At 40.6% G+C, this 13,806-nt stretch overlaps 1 protein-coding gene across 1 annotated transcript; it reads right to left on the bottom strand.

The window, feature by feature from the left end:
* Positions 1-398: 398 nt before the first annotated feature.
* Positions 399-3,268, bottom strand: LOC103719665 (DCD domain-containing protein NRP-B-like). Its single transcript, XM_008809011.5, has 5 exons — positions 2,337-3,268; positions 1,807-1,907; positions 1,626-1,709; positions 806-916; positions 399-716 (listed from the first exon to the last, which is right to left on the bottom strand). The coding sequence occupies exons 1-5, from the start codon at positions 2,941-2,943 to the stop codon at positions 675-677; spliced, it is 945 nt and encodes a 314-aa protein (XP_008807233.1). The 5' UTR covers positions 2,944-3,268; the 3' UTR covers positions 399-674.
* Between the last annotated feature and the right edge of the window lie 10,538 nt (positions 3,269-13,806).

Genomic DNA, 13,806 nt, shown 5'->3' with positions numbered 1-13,806 from the left:
CTGGAAAGAGGGGCATGGTTTTGAACCCCTTTTTCTTGGATCGTGACAAAAGAGATAGGCCGAAAGTAGAGCTCCTGTTAATTTTAAACACAATTTTGATCAACTCAAGGTAACATGCAAAGCTTCCAACTTACATAACAGGAGGTTGCTTTCAGGATATGCCTAGATTATAACAATCCTTGTCTTTGCTGGCTGGCTAGTGGCTAGGAGTGGCTTTGGTTCAAGGATTAGCACAAAGGCTCAGCTTCACCTATTGGTAGATAATGCAACATGAACATGAATATATACATGTTCTTTAAAAGCAGTAGCTTCGCACACTCCTAAAATATATACACCCACTTGCATTAGATGAGGGCTTCCATAGCGGATCAAACAAAAGATGCCATCAAATACTATTATTTGCATGAAAAAGATAATCTTTCATATATAACTTATTTACATGACAAAAGTCTGCCTCGAGAAACTTTTTACAAAACTGGAGTTAAGTACCGAACATCAGGGTTCATCACCCCACCCTTCATCTCCTGGATCACATAGCCCACCAAAATTTCTCCCCAGGAGAGACAAACTTATTCAGTAAGTAGTACGAAGAACAGATATATTTATATATAGATATGCCTGTCGAATGCTCTGAATTACTAGTAGTGGTTATACAGGAAGAGGCCAACTCCATCTCAAGCATTGTTTTCCGCAAATATATCAAGGAGGGCCAGAGCCTGAAAAAAATAGTATATCTCTGTCACAACTCACAAATAAGCAGATGAAATAAGAGAGGTGTCAAATGATATTTTTTCTAAGCATATACCTCAGGGATATTGAGCTCCAGACGAAACTTGGGGCCATCGTAGTGATGAAGGATTGGGCGGAAGGCGTCCTCTTCCAGTGGTTCACAGACCTTCCTTGTCACCACCCTCACCTAATCAAAGTAGGGGGGAGAAAACAATGAGAACAGCATAAGCAAGCAGACCTAATCCTTGAACAAGTCATTAAGAAATCTCTCTGGAGTTGAGAAAAAGAGAGGGTGATAGCTTGGTTGGTGCAGGTCTCCATCAAAGAAATATAAAAATAAGATGGAATTCACCACCCAATGGATAGGATTGGAGGTTTCATGTGTTGTTATAAAGAAAGCAAACCACCTCAACAACTAGCACCAGTATTCTTCATCCATGAATAAAGTAGTACCAGCATAGATAAAATAAGGAAGTGGAGTCATGTACCAACATAGATAAAATGATTAACATTTAATGTGAATAAAGAAAACAGAGGAAGTTGAATCAAACTCCATGATCAAACCATTAAGAAAATATTATCATGTCCAATCTTGCCTTTCATAATGAAAAAGGGGATGGGAAAGGAGGGATGGACAGGAGAAGATGCACTATCTTTCTGATCTGAAACTTATGTCCATCCAAATCCATGAAGGGACTCCCATAGTAGCTAGCATCAATGAATACACATCTAGATGAATACACCCATCAATGAACAGCCTTTTCAAAAGGAAACACTCATTCTGAAGCTAGAGTCTCACTGTTTGTATAACTTATCCAAATTAACAACGCAAGACAGAGAACAACAGGATACAATCTACCCAAACCCGAAGCAGAATCGAGTTATGGAATACACACCTGAGAAGGGAAACGGGATTCCCCAGGGCATTTCTTGTCCTCCCAAGCCGTTCGATCGATGTGGGTTCCTCCAAAGCTAGCCGCCTGTAGACGAAGTTGCAGGGCAAATTTGTATAAGAAAACAGAACCCAATTCCGTCGAGCGGATAAGATGGTATGAGATAGAGGAACAGATGCAGCACCTCAAAAATTCCATGGAGCTGATGGGTCGAGTAGTTGTAGAGGAAAAGAGGCAGCCCTGGTGTGATCGCCCGAACCGAGTCTCTGTACCTTGGCGGCAGGCCTGTTACCAACCAAAACCAACAAAAAAAATAAGAAAAAATGGTTGCCAATTTCTATCTGAATTGAACCAATATTTAGGGAAGTTTTAACAAGGAAAGATGTCAAAGCTCAATAACTACTAAAAATTCAATTCTTTTGGTTGACAAGTTTGACCTCCCACCATTAAATCTGAAAAACAGAGTTACAAAATACCTCAAAGATAGTGCAAATTTGTGGGTAGGATACCAAGTGATTTCTTTTGCTACAAAGGAAATTAAATGGGTTGAATCTAAGTAATCGAGCATGTACTCCTAAAAATTTGAACTTTCTTCGATTAATATTAATAACGATAATTAAATTGCGATCAAAGAACAAAATTCGAACTTCCCTTTAAAAAATGATGCGAAAAATAAAGATAATAATGATAATTAATCAAATAAAGCATGCATACCAAAAAGCTGCCTTCGGAGATTCTCCTCCATGGTATCGTTGTTGCAGACAAAGATATAACCCCCGACCGCTTCACTCCTCGGCAGGGCCTCCGACGGCGGCAGCGTCTTGAATCGCTTATCCACCGCTCCATTGTTATTGTTGTTATTGTCGTTGTTATTCCCGTAATTGCTGTTCTTCTTCTTCTTCCCACTCCCTCCGTCATTACCATTATTCTTCCTCCCGCCATACCCGTTATTCACCGACTTCCCGATCGCCTTGCTAAAATAATTCTTGATCTCCCCGTTGTTATTAATACCGTTGTTATAACCATTATTTACAAAATTCTCATTCTTCAGTCCACCGTTATTCCCACCGCTATTCTTTCCCGTATTGCTGTTGTTGTACCTCTCGTTGGTGCTATTCCCGAACGCCAGCTTCTGATTTCCGAACCCCGTCTTCCAGACGAGATCGGAAGGCCCTACGGGGTTCTCGAAGTTTCGGCGCTCGTCGATTCTTCTCACAAACGAGTCGCTCCATATGCTATCCCCGATAGACAGGTTGGATAAGTTGGTGGTCTGGAGCCGGATCTGATCACTGAAGTTCCAGAACTCGTTGTTGGCCTCCATCTTCCGCGACTAATTCCCTCTAATCAACTAATATTCAGTGTATCAGTCGAGATTGGTTTAGGAATAGGGGTGGGAATAGGGTGTGGATTGTAGCAGGGAGAGGAGAGGATGGGGGTATTATAAAGTTGGGAGTGGGTGAAGGATGATGGGCAGGAAATTTCTTGGAAGGAAGGAGGGGGGAGGAAAGCGTGTGAATGTGTCAAGAGAGGTGACACAAACGCGTTTTGGATTTTGGAAGCCAGACCGTGAGCAGAAGATGACGGGTTCCTGAACGAATTAATGGGGGATAAAACGGGAATTGGGGGGGGGGGAAGGGGATTACTTCATGGAGAGGGCAGTGGTGGGGGGGGATTACTTCGTGGGGAGGGAAGTGGTGGGGGTGGGGCAGAGGGACACGCGGCGGGCCAGGTCGCATGCCACGACCTCTAGAAGGGCGGCTGGTTGGCTTCCAGAAGCTTGACTTGGGCACCGGCGACGTGGGGCCCTAACAGTCATACACGTCGTAATAGAGTGATATGGGACAGGTGGGGAGCCCGGACAGGGGTTGTATCCTTCCTTCGCGAAAATCCACCGTTGGATCGGAAAATAGCCACTTCGTGATCTGTGCAGAAAGAATTCGTAATTCTTTGAGATATGTGCGGATCGTGATCCAACGGCCAACCTCGGGAAAGAACATAGATCGTTCCTTCGCGCGAAACATACACCCGGAACCGGGGGAGCACGCGTGTCTGAAAAGCCAGTCTTTTGATGGAGGGCGAGGGAACGCGATCTGGGCCGTCACGGCGTGTGGGTGGGTGGGATCATGGACTTTGGATTTCATGACTCGTCGTGTGACACGTCATAGTGCGCCAAATCGGCCATTTGTCAATTCAGAAAACCAAAAAGGGCCATTATTTTTTCACAAAAAAAAAAAGAATAAGGACCCAATGAATGACCATAGCTAATAATATGTTTAGGTCTAAACAATTTCTTAATAAATATTCTCTCCATCTCTATTAGTTTTAGTACATTTAATCGGCAAACATTAGATAATCATGAATTTTTTTTTGACTTTATGTTATCATCAGCAATGGATCCGATGCAAAGAAAATATTAGATAAAAGATTCAACAACCTGTTTACATGATTTCTGTGGAAAGAGAACGCTGCATAGAGAGTTTTTTTTTTTTTTTTTTCTTGAGTCTACACGAGGTTGTCTCATGGTTGGTACATTGGTATATGTTTAAACAACCAACGTTACGTGACCTGGAATTTTCTTTGGCTTGATATACGGTTTCACACTAGTTGATGTGATTAATTGTCGTTACACGTAGTGGCTAGCGCGCTCTCAATACCTAGAAGAAGACGTAGCAAGGTTTGGTTCATGTGATGTCACACGGAAGGAACTGTTAGGACACGGAAAGCAATGTATATTTGACTTTTACCATCTTGTATGGCTGTCTAGTGCTTCTTCAACACTCGCACAATTTTGAATAATAAATTGAAGTTTATTAAGTACTTGTGCTAATGCAAGTGGCTGAGCTGGGTTTGACAATTGAACCCGGCTCCTAACCAATGTATTTTGTTTGAGTTTGGGCTTGGCTCATGGCTATTGACAAAGTGACCTGAAGTCAAATCCGACTCCACGCCCAACCCAGACGCTTCAGATTTTGGCATAATCTCTGATCTGGTTCGCCTCATCTGAACTTGAAATTGTAGGTATTTGCACAAATGTCGGCTTGCACAAAGCTCTACTGATCTTAGGAGATTTTGCAATGCTTAGGGTATCAATCTTGCATAATTGCTACATATCAATCTTATATAATTGCTTTACTTAAAAAAAACACCAATTATGTGCATATTTTGCCGATAGACATGTTTATCGGATGGATCAGGCCGTGCTTAGCCCCATACATAACCAAAATTATCCAAGCCTAAGCTTGGCATAGCCCGGGCTTCGGGCTTACTTTCCAGGCCCGAGCCTGTTAGGTTTGGACGTTCAGCCGGCCACGAGTTTTTCAAATCACCGTGGAGATAAGAGAGGGAGGGGACAACGTGTCCTCTGTTTTGAGCCTTATCTTTTCTTCTTTTTTTTAATTTGAATTTTAGATAGAAATTGGCTAGGCATGCTTTCTTTTGTCTAACATGTGCCCAATTTAGGCCAATTCTCACACATATGAACCTGAGACTTAAATCCATATTCCACAATTTAAAAGATTCCATGGCCTGTGAGGATTTCGTTCAAGCCCTTGAACTGCAGTCTACAATCATCATATGTTCTTCTGGACCTGTTCTTTGTAGAGCAATTCTTGTACACAGCATTAATTCATTAACACTTCGGGCCAATGGTGGACATTGTACTCTTGTTTGAAGAGTTTTATGTGAAAAAAAAAGGAGAAAGGGACAAAAATGGTATATGAGGAGGCATGAAATCTACCTTTCCAAAAGAAAAAGACGCAAGAGGGAGGATCCGACTGTGATCTCTCTCCATCGGTCAAGAAGATTTGGTTAAAGAGGCTCTCCAACTTTTGAATTTTCCCCAAGGTTGCAAGAAAAGAGCGTTAGAAGGATAGCAATGTGATGGCATGAGCAAGCCTCGAGTGGGTCCGGGGGTCCGGGACAGCGCGCCCGTGGAAGCGAACGTCAGCAAGCGTGCCGTTTAGTTTGGAGAAAGATACGTGGGCGCGTTTCCATGTGATCTGCCAAATTGGAGCGTGCACTAAAATCTAGCGCTCCACCAGGGAAAGGTTCGTGTTTTGAATATTAGGCTACTTCAAAGCACGAATCTTTGACCCGGCCAATGTAATTAGCTGAATTCAGGAGCGCTCTAATAGCGATGGAGGGCTACTTTTTGCTTCAAAATATTTGAAATATAACGAGTGGTGGTGTGGCTTTTTAGGCCAAAAATATTTTCAGAAAGGCAAACGGAACTACAGACTGAATGGCTTCATATATGGTCAGTCACTCCGAAGTCATCCTGTCATTGGAAAAAAAAAAATTGCCTAAATCGCTCTGAAACTTATTGTTTTCTAATCTTATTAGACATATCTGTACTATAACTATATAAATCATTTGCCTCAGCACAAAAAAAAATATTAGAAATTTTTCCATGGTTGCACGATTTTAGTATGCAAAATATACTAGTCCTTCTAGAAGATGAATCCATAGGCTAAACTTTCACAAATATTTTTTTTATAATCTCCTCCACATATATACATATATATATTTGGTATAGGAACCTCCTCAATAATTTTTGTAGGTGCAATCCTGACGGTCTATATGGTTGTCTCTTGAAATGTTCTCTAAATTTGAATTCAAATTTAATGAAGTACTATCTTTTTTAGACATGGGAAGTTATATACACGGATCTTTTTTTACAGAGGCTTCTGTTTTTCGCTTCTGCAGTTACTGGTTCCTTCATACTCGAATATTGCACGTCTTTCCATAAAAAAAATAGTGAACTTCTGAAACGTGAAATGTCCATCCTCGTCCAACTACTAGACGTTCCCTTGTCGATATGGAAAACATTCTGTTGCTCTTTCTTACATAAAATAACAAAAATGTATCAATTATGCAATGCATCATGCCCTTTCCTTTTCCTCTCTTTTTTAACCTGTTATTTCTTCTTGGGGGGGACATTAGCTTGGCCTCCACTTGTATGATCTGACAAAAATTGAGGAAAAAAAATATATGTCCTTTGTACATGTAATGCATTACATCGCAATTATTTGTCCTTGCTGCAATCATGATGCATTATGTATGTCACGCCGAAGGACATCTAATAATTTTTCATGAAAGTGATGCTCTTGCAACGTATAGATGTAAAGGAAAGAAGTTATAAAATGAATGTGTAAGTAAGTGTTTTGTCCCCATCATTAGCTGAGATATTTGGTAAAGCGTGGTTTTTTAGATTTGCTGCACTGCGACGCCCATCCACGGCCGTCTCGAGACAAAACACTTACTTACATAAGTTTAAAAAATAACGCCATGCAGCGTTGTTGGCCGTGGGAACAAATAGAGGGCAGCAACCAGCTCTGCAAAAGTTTTTGAAGTGAAAATAACGTATATACTATCAATAAAATCTCATGCTCGCACCAACCCATCCGTACCAAAATATCATCAATTCATTCCTGCAACTATTGAAGCCCCATGATTTAAGTAGGTTATATTTGTCACAAACTTACAGTCCAAAAACTTAAGTGTTAGAAGAAAAACATAGCACTTTTTATTATTAGTCAAAATGAAAATATGATAATATTTCCTTTTAATCCAGTGGCTCTCTAGATCTGGATCCTATGGGAACCTTTTTGATTTTGGTATCCTTGGTAAGAAACTCATACGGCTAATAAAAATTGTCACACATAGCTTTGATACCATTTGTTGCGAACTTATAGTTTAAGCATTATAGTTGCTAAGAGGAGAACTGGCTCAGACTAATAAATCTATATGACATCCTTCGTAATAGCAATAATCAACGAGGCTTGCAAAGTACATATGTCTATCTATACGTCCTTTTTTTTTTTTTTTTTTTTTGGTGAAAACAGCAATTCATATAGCTCTAACGTGAGAACATCTGGTCAAATCAAGAAAAAGTAAAAAGTACAAAAGAGGAGGTATATCTACTGTAGATGTCTAAAGAAATTTTTTGGAGTGTCGGACAACGAAGAAGGCAATCCAGTTTACTGTACTGTTCATCTCTCAAGATACATGTGCTGTCTAAAAATCGTTCGGCTCTTGAAAAGGCCTCAGCAAAAAGAATGGCCTACATCTCGCCACGAAAATGGCTTGTTTAAATGGGAGGTTGGACGGCCGGCATTGGCCATGTGTGACCCGGGACAAACTTCTTTTTCGATTTTATTCTTCTGGCGGTCTCACCCGGCTTCACCAAAAAGGGCCATAATGGGGCAGCACGGAACCAAGGACGTTTGGTTCGATCCAATTAACCTTGACCAAGTTACCCTCGTCAACAATTTTATATTTTTAACTTTTTTCCTCCTTTCTGGAAAGAGTTTTACATTTCTACTCTGATGAGATATTAAGATTTCACTTGCATGAAAGCCGAAATCTCCTAATTAATGATCTGCAGACAGGGCTTTTATTCCCTATCTCTGCCCTTTACAGGGTGTAATAATAGTAGTTGTTATTGCAGAACGTAATAAGGAAAAATAACGATTTTACTTGCTCAAACTATGGTCCAAAAAATAAAAATTACTTTTTTGAAGGTAATACATATTTGTGAGTTGAAAACATTATATCTTGCGAGTTACAAAATAAACAGTGAAGAGCTTCAAAATAATATATCTTATGTCATATGATTACTTTCTAGGGAGGTCTCACATCCCTATCCCCAATTCATTACACAATGAAATGATGAGATGGTTTTCCGCTATTCTGATTAAAAAGGACTATAGCAAAATAAATATTAATATTTTTTTTATAATAAATTGAAATTTTATTGTTAATTTTTTGTCATCATAATCTGAACTTTTGACAATAGGGATCGCATGTCTTGACCTCTAAGATTTTTCTATTCAACTCACAAGGTTGATTATATCAAACCGCATACTTTTCTGAGGAGCGCATTCTTTTTTTATGCAAATGTCATATTTTTTGTAATAAATCCCTCCGTATTAATTCAAATTTCAAAACGGCGCAGTGAGAAAAATTTTAGAATATAATAAAAAGAAATTATATTTTGTCAAGCATGCTCTAAATTATGGCCTTTATTTTAAACCAACCACTTCATTAGCGTCGACGTAATAACCAACAAATCAGTGGTAACGGTCGGTAATTTGACGAGCACTTCAATCCCTCGACACCAAAGCGACGCTCTATAACAAGGTCTTGGAGGTGTTTAGCCGCTGCTCGGAGTCCGATGGCAGAAAAGCTTCCGGCGGGCCGGAAGGCAGAAAGGAGTACTATTTCGCCGGCGGGCGGGACGCGCCACCCGGTCTACAAAGGAGTGAGGAAGCGGCAGTGGGGGAGGTGGGTGTCGGAGATCCGGGAGCCGAGAAAAAACTCGAGGATCTGGCTGGGCTCCTTCCCCACGCCGGAGATGGCCGCCCGGGCCTACGACGCCGCGGCAAAATGTCTCAAGGGAGCGAAGGCCCAGCTCAACTTCCCGGACCAAGCCCACCTCCTCCCCGTCCCCTCCACGCCGGCACCGAGAGACATCAAGGCCGCCGCCACGGCCGCCGCGAAGCTCGAGACTCCGAGTTCTGCTGCTTCCGCTTCCGCTTCCTCTTCCGCTTCTTGCTCTCCTTCTAGTTGTTTGGTCGTTGGCGAGGAGGCGGAGGTGAAGTCGGAGTTGACGGATGGGTTGGACGACTTCTGGGCCGAGATCGAGGTGACTGAACTAATGAACGGTCGGATATCCCCTATTTTATCCCGAGAGACATGGTTCTGGGACACGTGCACCGACGAGATTTATCTGTGAGATCTAGTGTTAGATATATTAGCGTGTCTCGGTGTCCGGTGTAATTCCAGGAGAGTAGAAGGTATTGCATGCTAGCGATTTGCTTTCTGAATTCGTGGGACAAATTTTGGACCAGTATGGCCATGGGTTGCCGCAGTCATGGGTTGCCGCGTGTCCTTTGTTTGAGCGAAAACAGAGGAAGCAAGTCATTTTATTAATAAAGTGTGAATGTATATATATACAGCAAGTATAATGGTCAAGACATGATCACGAAGAAGGAGAACAACAAATAGGAGACAATTTTTCATGAACTTCAGAATCCATTTCAGAAGAAAGATTACCCCAAAGCTTGAATGTTTGAAGTCTCGGAGAGAATAGCTTTAACTGAAGATTTTCTTTTTTAAGAAAAAATAAATTTCTCTCGAGCCAAATTTGCCAATATAGAGTAATGATGAGTTGGTTCTATATCCTTCCGAATTATGATTGTATCTTTTTACTTCCCCAAGGGATCCATAAAACTTGTTAGTTAGATGGCCATCCATGAAACTTTAGGTGCAGCTTCAGTGCGAACCAAATGCTTTTGATGAGGAGGCACTTGGTCAACAAATGTGATGCAGTTTCCTAAGTTTGCTTTATATAACCATTTATCGCGAGGACTTCCCGGGTGTGCAATTTGTCCTTCAAAGCTAACCATAGAAATATCTTTACTTCCTCCGGGATCGACACTAAGGAAAGAGAGCACCACCACTAAATGAATTTGTAAAACGATCATACTAAGAAGTGACCATCTTTGGAGTGCCTCCAAACCATCACATCCGCGAATCTGATTCACTTTGTGTTTGATGTTCCATTTCCGATTGTGGTGATTCCAGTAGGCTACAACGGTGGAGCTTCTTTTCGCAGCTTCAAGGTATAAATGTTGAAAGAGTAGTGACGCGAAAGCAATTGAATCAATCCAAGAGTTTTTCTAAAAGCATCGTTACCAGTCTCCAGTTTAAAAAGGGTGCATATCCAAAGGGCTCCTGGATCACTACTGATATCTTTCCAAATTAAAGAGGAGGATTTCAATGATCATTTTGCACGCATCCCGAGTTCCCTTCCAGCATAATAACTGTTGTTTATCAAGTCTCGCCATGGGGTGTTTGGGCTTTTGATAACTGTTGTTTATCAAGTCTTTAGATTCACATTCTTCAACATCCGGATCACAGAAGAGTTCAGGTTCAAGCAGTACAATACAATCATTGCTTTTATAGAGAACCGAGAAACAGAGTACTATCCCTGGCAATTCCTATGGAGGATCGATCCAGCAGGTATGACTAGGATGGGGCCATTACTCACGACAGTCAAAGTCAGTGAGCTCTGTACCTCACTCAGAAGTCCCCCTATATGGCCGACGGATGCAGGCTCGCCATGGAGGATTGAAATCCACTCGAGAGTGGCACTTTTTTTTTTGGAAGGTGGTGTGGCATCGGCTGCTATTTGAGTATCTGACAATACAACAGATTTAGAGCGGAGAGTATTCAGTTGCTTGTCCCTCATGATTAGGCTGAAATTTTCCTACACCATGTAGAAAAGGTGAATCACAGGGATACTAGGAAAATGAGGCCAATTAATTTTTCTTCAATATGCTGCTTATTATATTTGCACGGCCAGGAACATAAGATTGTTTGAGAGCGAGGTGGAGAGCCCTTTGGTCGTTGTGGCGACAGCCATGGATGATGCTTTGGACTTCATTTGTGCCACTAGTTCAAAGAGGTATTTGACAGCTGGAAAAATATGAGTTCCCACATATGCAGATTTTGCGCTTCTTGTGTTTTATTTCACTTGAGAACCTTCAACCGTAGCTTCCTCAATATTAACTTCGATGGAAGTGTCAAGAATAGAGGGCAAAGCAGAGGAGTTGGCTTTTTGGGGGTGGCGGGTGGCTGCCTATTGTATGACATATTGGTACCTTTTGTCGAGCTGAGAGCTGCATGAGAGGGCCTGACTCATATCATCTTAGTTTTGTAGGCTGACAACAGTTCTGGAAGGAAATTTCGGAACAGTCATTTTATGAATTAGAGTAAGGACTGAATATCTAGACACGAACCTTCTACCATGGGCAGATATTCGGAGATTCATATTAAGCTACACTTCATGCATGATCAGATATACCTACAAGAGGGCAAAAGTACTACGGATGGGATGGCATCCGTTGGGACCAAATGTATCAAATTTGTGCTATGAGAGATGTCGATATTGTTACCTCAAAACCTGCCGAATATTTTTTTAGGACCGTTGTGTTACAGGATGCCTATATTAAACGACCTTGTAAAGCCACCGCTCAAAAAGTACAACATGATGCTCTCATTGTATATATTAAACGACCTTCTTACAGAGATTGATGCAGTAGACTTTGTTCATGAATGGATGATTCTCACAGCATGAATCTCAAGGCCTACGCTACCAGTGCTCTTAATTTGAAAACACAAGCCTTTTTATTTACTAGTCCTCGCGAGTTTTCGTGAACTCACCTGATCCAGATGTATTGTTTTATAATGCTAGATGAAGTCAATCAATTGATTAGATCATAATGACCATAAAACCAAGTCAAAGGGGCCAGTTCTTGTCACTTGTCCATTGAATGCCAGTTCCCTCTAATATTATTACACCCAATGCGGTGCGCTGTCACTCACTGCAGCGAATTCCAACTTGTTTTCCTACTCTCAAATATCAAATGTGACACTTTCCTGATCTGTGAACGCCAGTTTTATTTAGGAGCTAGCTATGCCGGATGCTTTCAGGCGCACATCCACATCTCTTGATACTCGTACAACTCCCTCGGAAATTTTGCCAGAACAAGACTAGTAGGGCCTTTCTTATCAAGCCCAGACTCCTTATATCACAAAGAATTCCCCCAACCTCTTCAATGCCATAGGCAATGCTTTCTAGGTTCGTGGCAATCATTTGAAACTATTTATTAAAATATTTGCCAGATGCGCGTCCAATTAATGCATGTATCACCTATGACAATTTTGTAGGTAAAAGATTAGTTGGGTTATATTTATCAAGCCCCAACAGCTAAATATATGCTTGTCTTGTCTTAGCCATCTCCCTCTGATATCACATTAAATGGAGCATGGCATTGCTTTCTGTCGTGAATTGCACATTGTTGTTCCCTTCTGCTAAATATCCTAGATCTACGAAAATTTTATTGCTAAGATATTCAAAAAATTTGCCAAAGTCTGCGCATTTCAACCATGGATGCAAAAAGATGGACCTAGGATGGATTTAATCCATTTTTTTTCCCTCTCTTTTTGGTGTAATAACAGCTTGCATTAGGATGATTTCATTGTAGCTTTATAGTGGACGGATCTGGTCCATCTAATAATTTCTTCCCTGTATCCATGCGCTCATGTCAATATCACCGGCAAAGAATTAGTTCAATCATAATTAACAAGCCTTGACAAGTATGATCCCACATTGGAAGAGTTGAATCATCGCATGTACATTAAGTAACATCGGAATCCAGCTAGCATTGACTGCTTATTGTTTGGAAAATGAAACAACAAAACTCATAATAATGACGGAATTGGAGGAGTCAGATGAACTCATGACGCACATGACATGTCAAAAGTTGAAGGCACATGCAAACACGAGTTGTGTACGCATTCCTGAGATAATAAAAATAGAATTTTTTTTGTATGAATATCCTTCTAAATATCGAATTTTGCATGAATACCTTTTTCAAAATTGATATTTGCATGTATATCCTTATAAAACACTTATTTTACTATTTTACCTTTTTTTAATTTTATTTTTGCATATGTACCCACGCCATCTAACGCCATTAAAAAATTAACGATTTTTAAATTGAAATAACTAAAGTATCCTTAATGGGTAGATGTGCCAAAAAAAAATTTATAAGATGATCGCAGTAGAGGATAAAAAAGTAATTTCAAAAATTTATTTTCTTAATTAAAATAATATATGGTTTTTATTAATAGTGTTAGAAAAATCATTATATTAGGGGCATTTGTGCAAAAACAGTATTTTATGAGGGTACAAAAATAAATTTATATTTTAAAAAGGTATTCAAGCAAATTTAAATTATATTAGATGACCCTTTCCCATGTTTTGCTGCTCGAGCCTGTCATTTATTTCTTCGACTACTAGCTGCAGTGCCAAAACAATTGGCCATGGACGGCAAGTTGACAGGGATCTTGCAACAATCTGGATGGACACCATCCAACTACTAGCTTGCAAATGATGTGGAGTCAAATTATGAAGTTAGGGCTACTAAGGTGTCACATCAAATTCCAACGTATCTACCTCACGCATGGAGCTCATCTGGGGCTGGGTGCCCTACAAAGCCCAGCCCGAAATTTAGCGGGGGTGGGCACTGCAAATAGGCCCATGGGATGGGCCTCGGCAAAAAAATAGGCCAGATCAAAAAAATGGGCTGGGCCTAACAATTTAGAAATAAGTCCG

The sequence above is a fragment of the Phoenix dactylifera genome, chromosome 1 (genome assembly GCF_051530095.1).
Source record: "Phoenix dactylifera cultivar Ajwa chromosome 1, Ajwa_hap1_PhDact_Kaust_v1.1, whole genome shotgun sequence".
NCBI lineage: Eukaryota > Viridiplantae > Streptophyta > Magnoliopsida > Arecales > Arecaceae > Phoenix > Phoenix dactylifera.
Note: the sequence above shows the minus strand (reverse complement) of the source record. Positions and strands in the feature narration are given on the sequence as shown.

Bases quoted from the DNA above. Each gene is read 5' to 3' on its own strand.
- LOC103719665 (XM_008809011.5), bottom strand. From the start codon at position 2,943: ATGGAGGCCAACAACGAGTTCTGGAACTTCAGTGATCAGATCCGGCTC. The intron at 1,908-2,336 runs GTATGCATGCTT...GGTTGGTAACAG, and splicing joins TCTCCGAAGGCAGCTTTTTG to GCCTGCCGCCAAGGTACAGA. The intron at 1,710-1,806 runs GTGCTGCATCTG...CTTCGTCTACAG, and splicing joins AGCTCCATGGAATTTTTGAG to GCGGCTAGCTTTGGAGGAAC.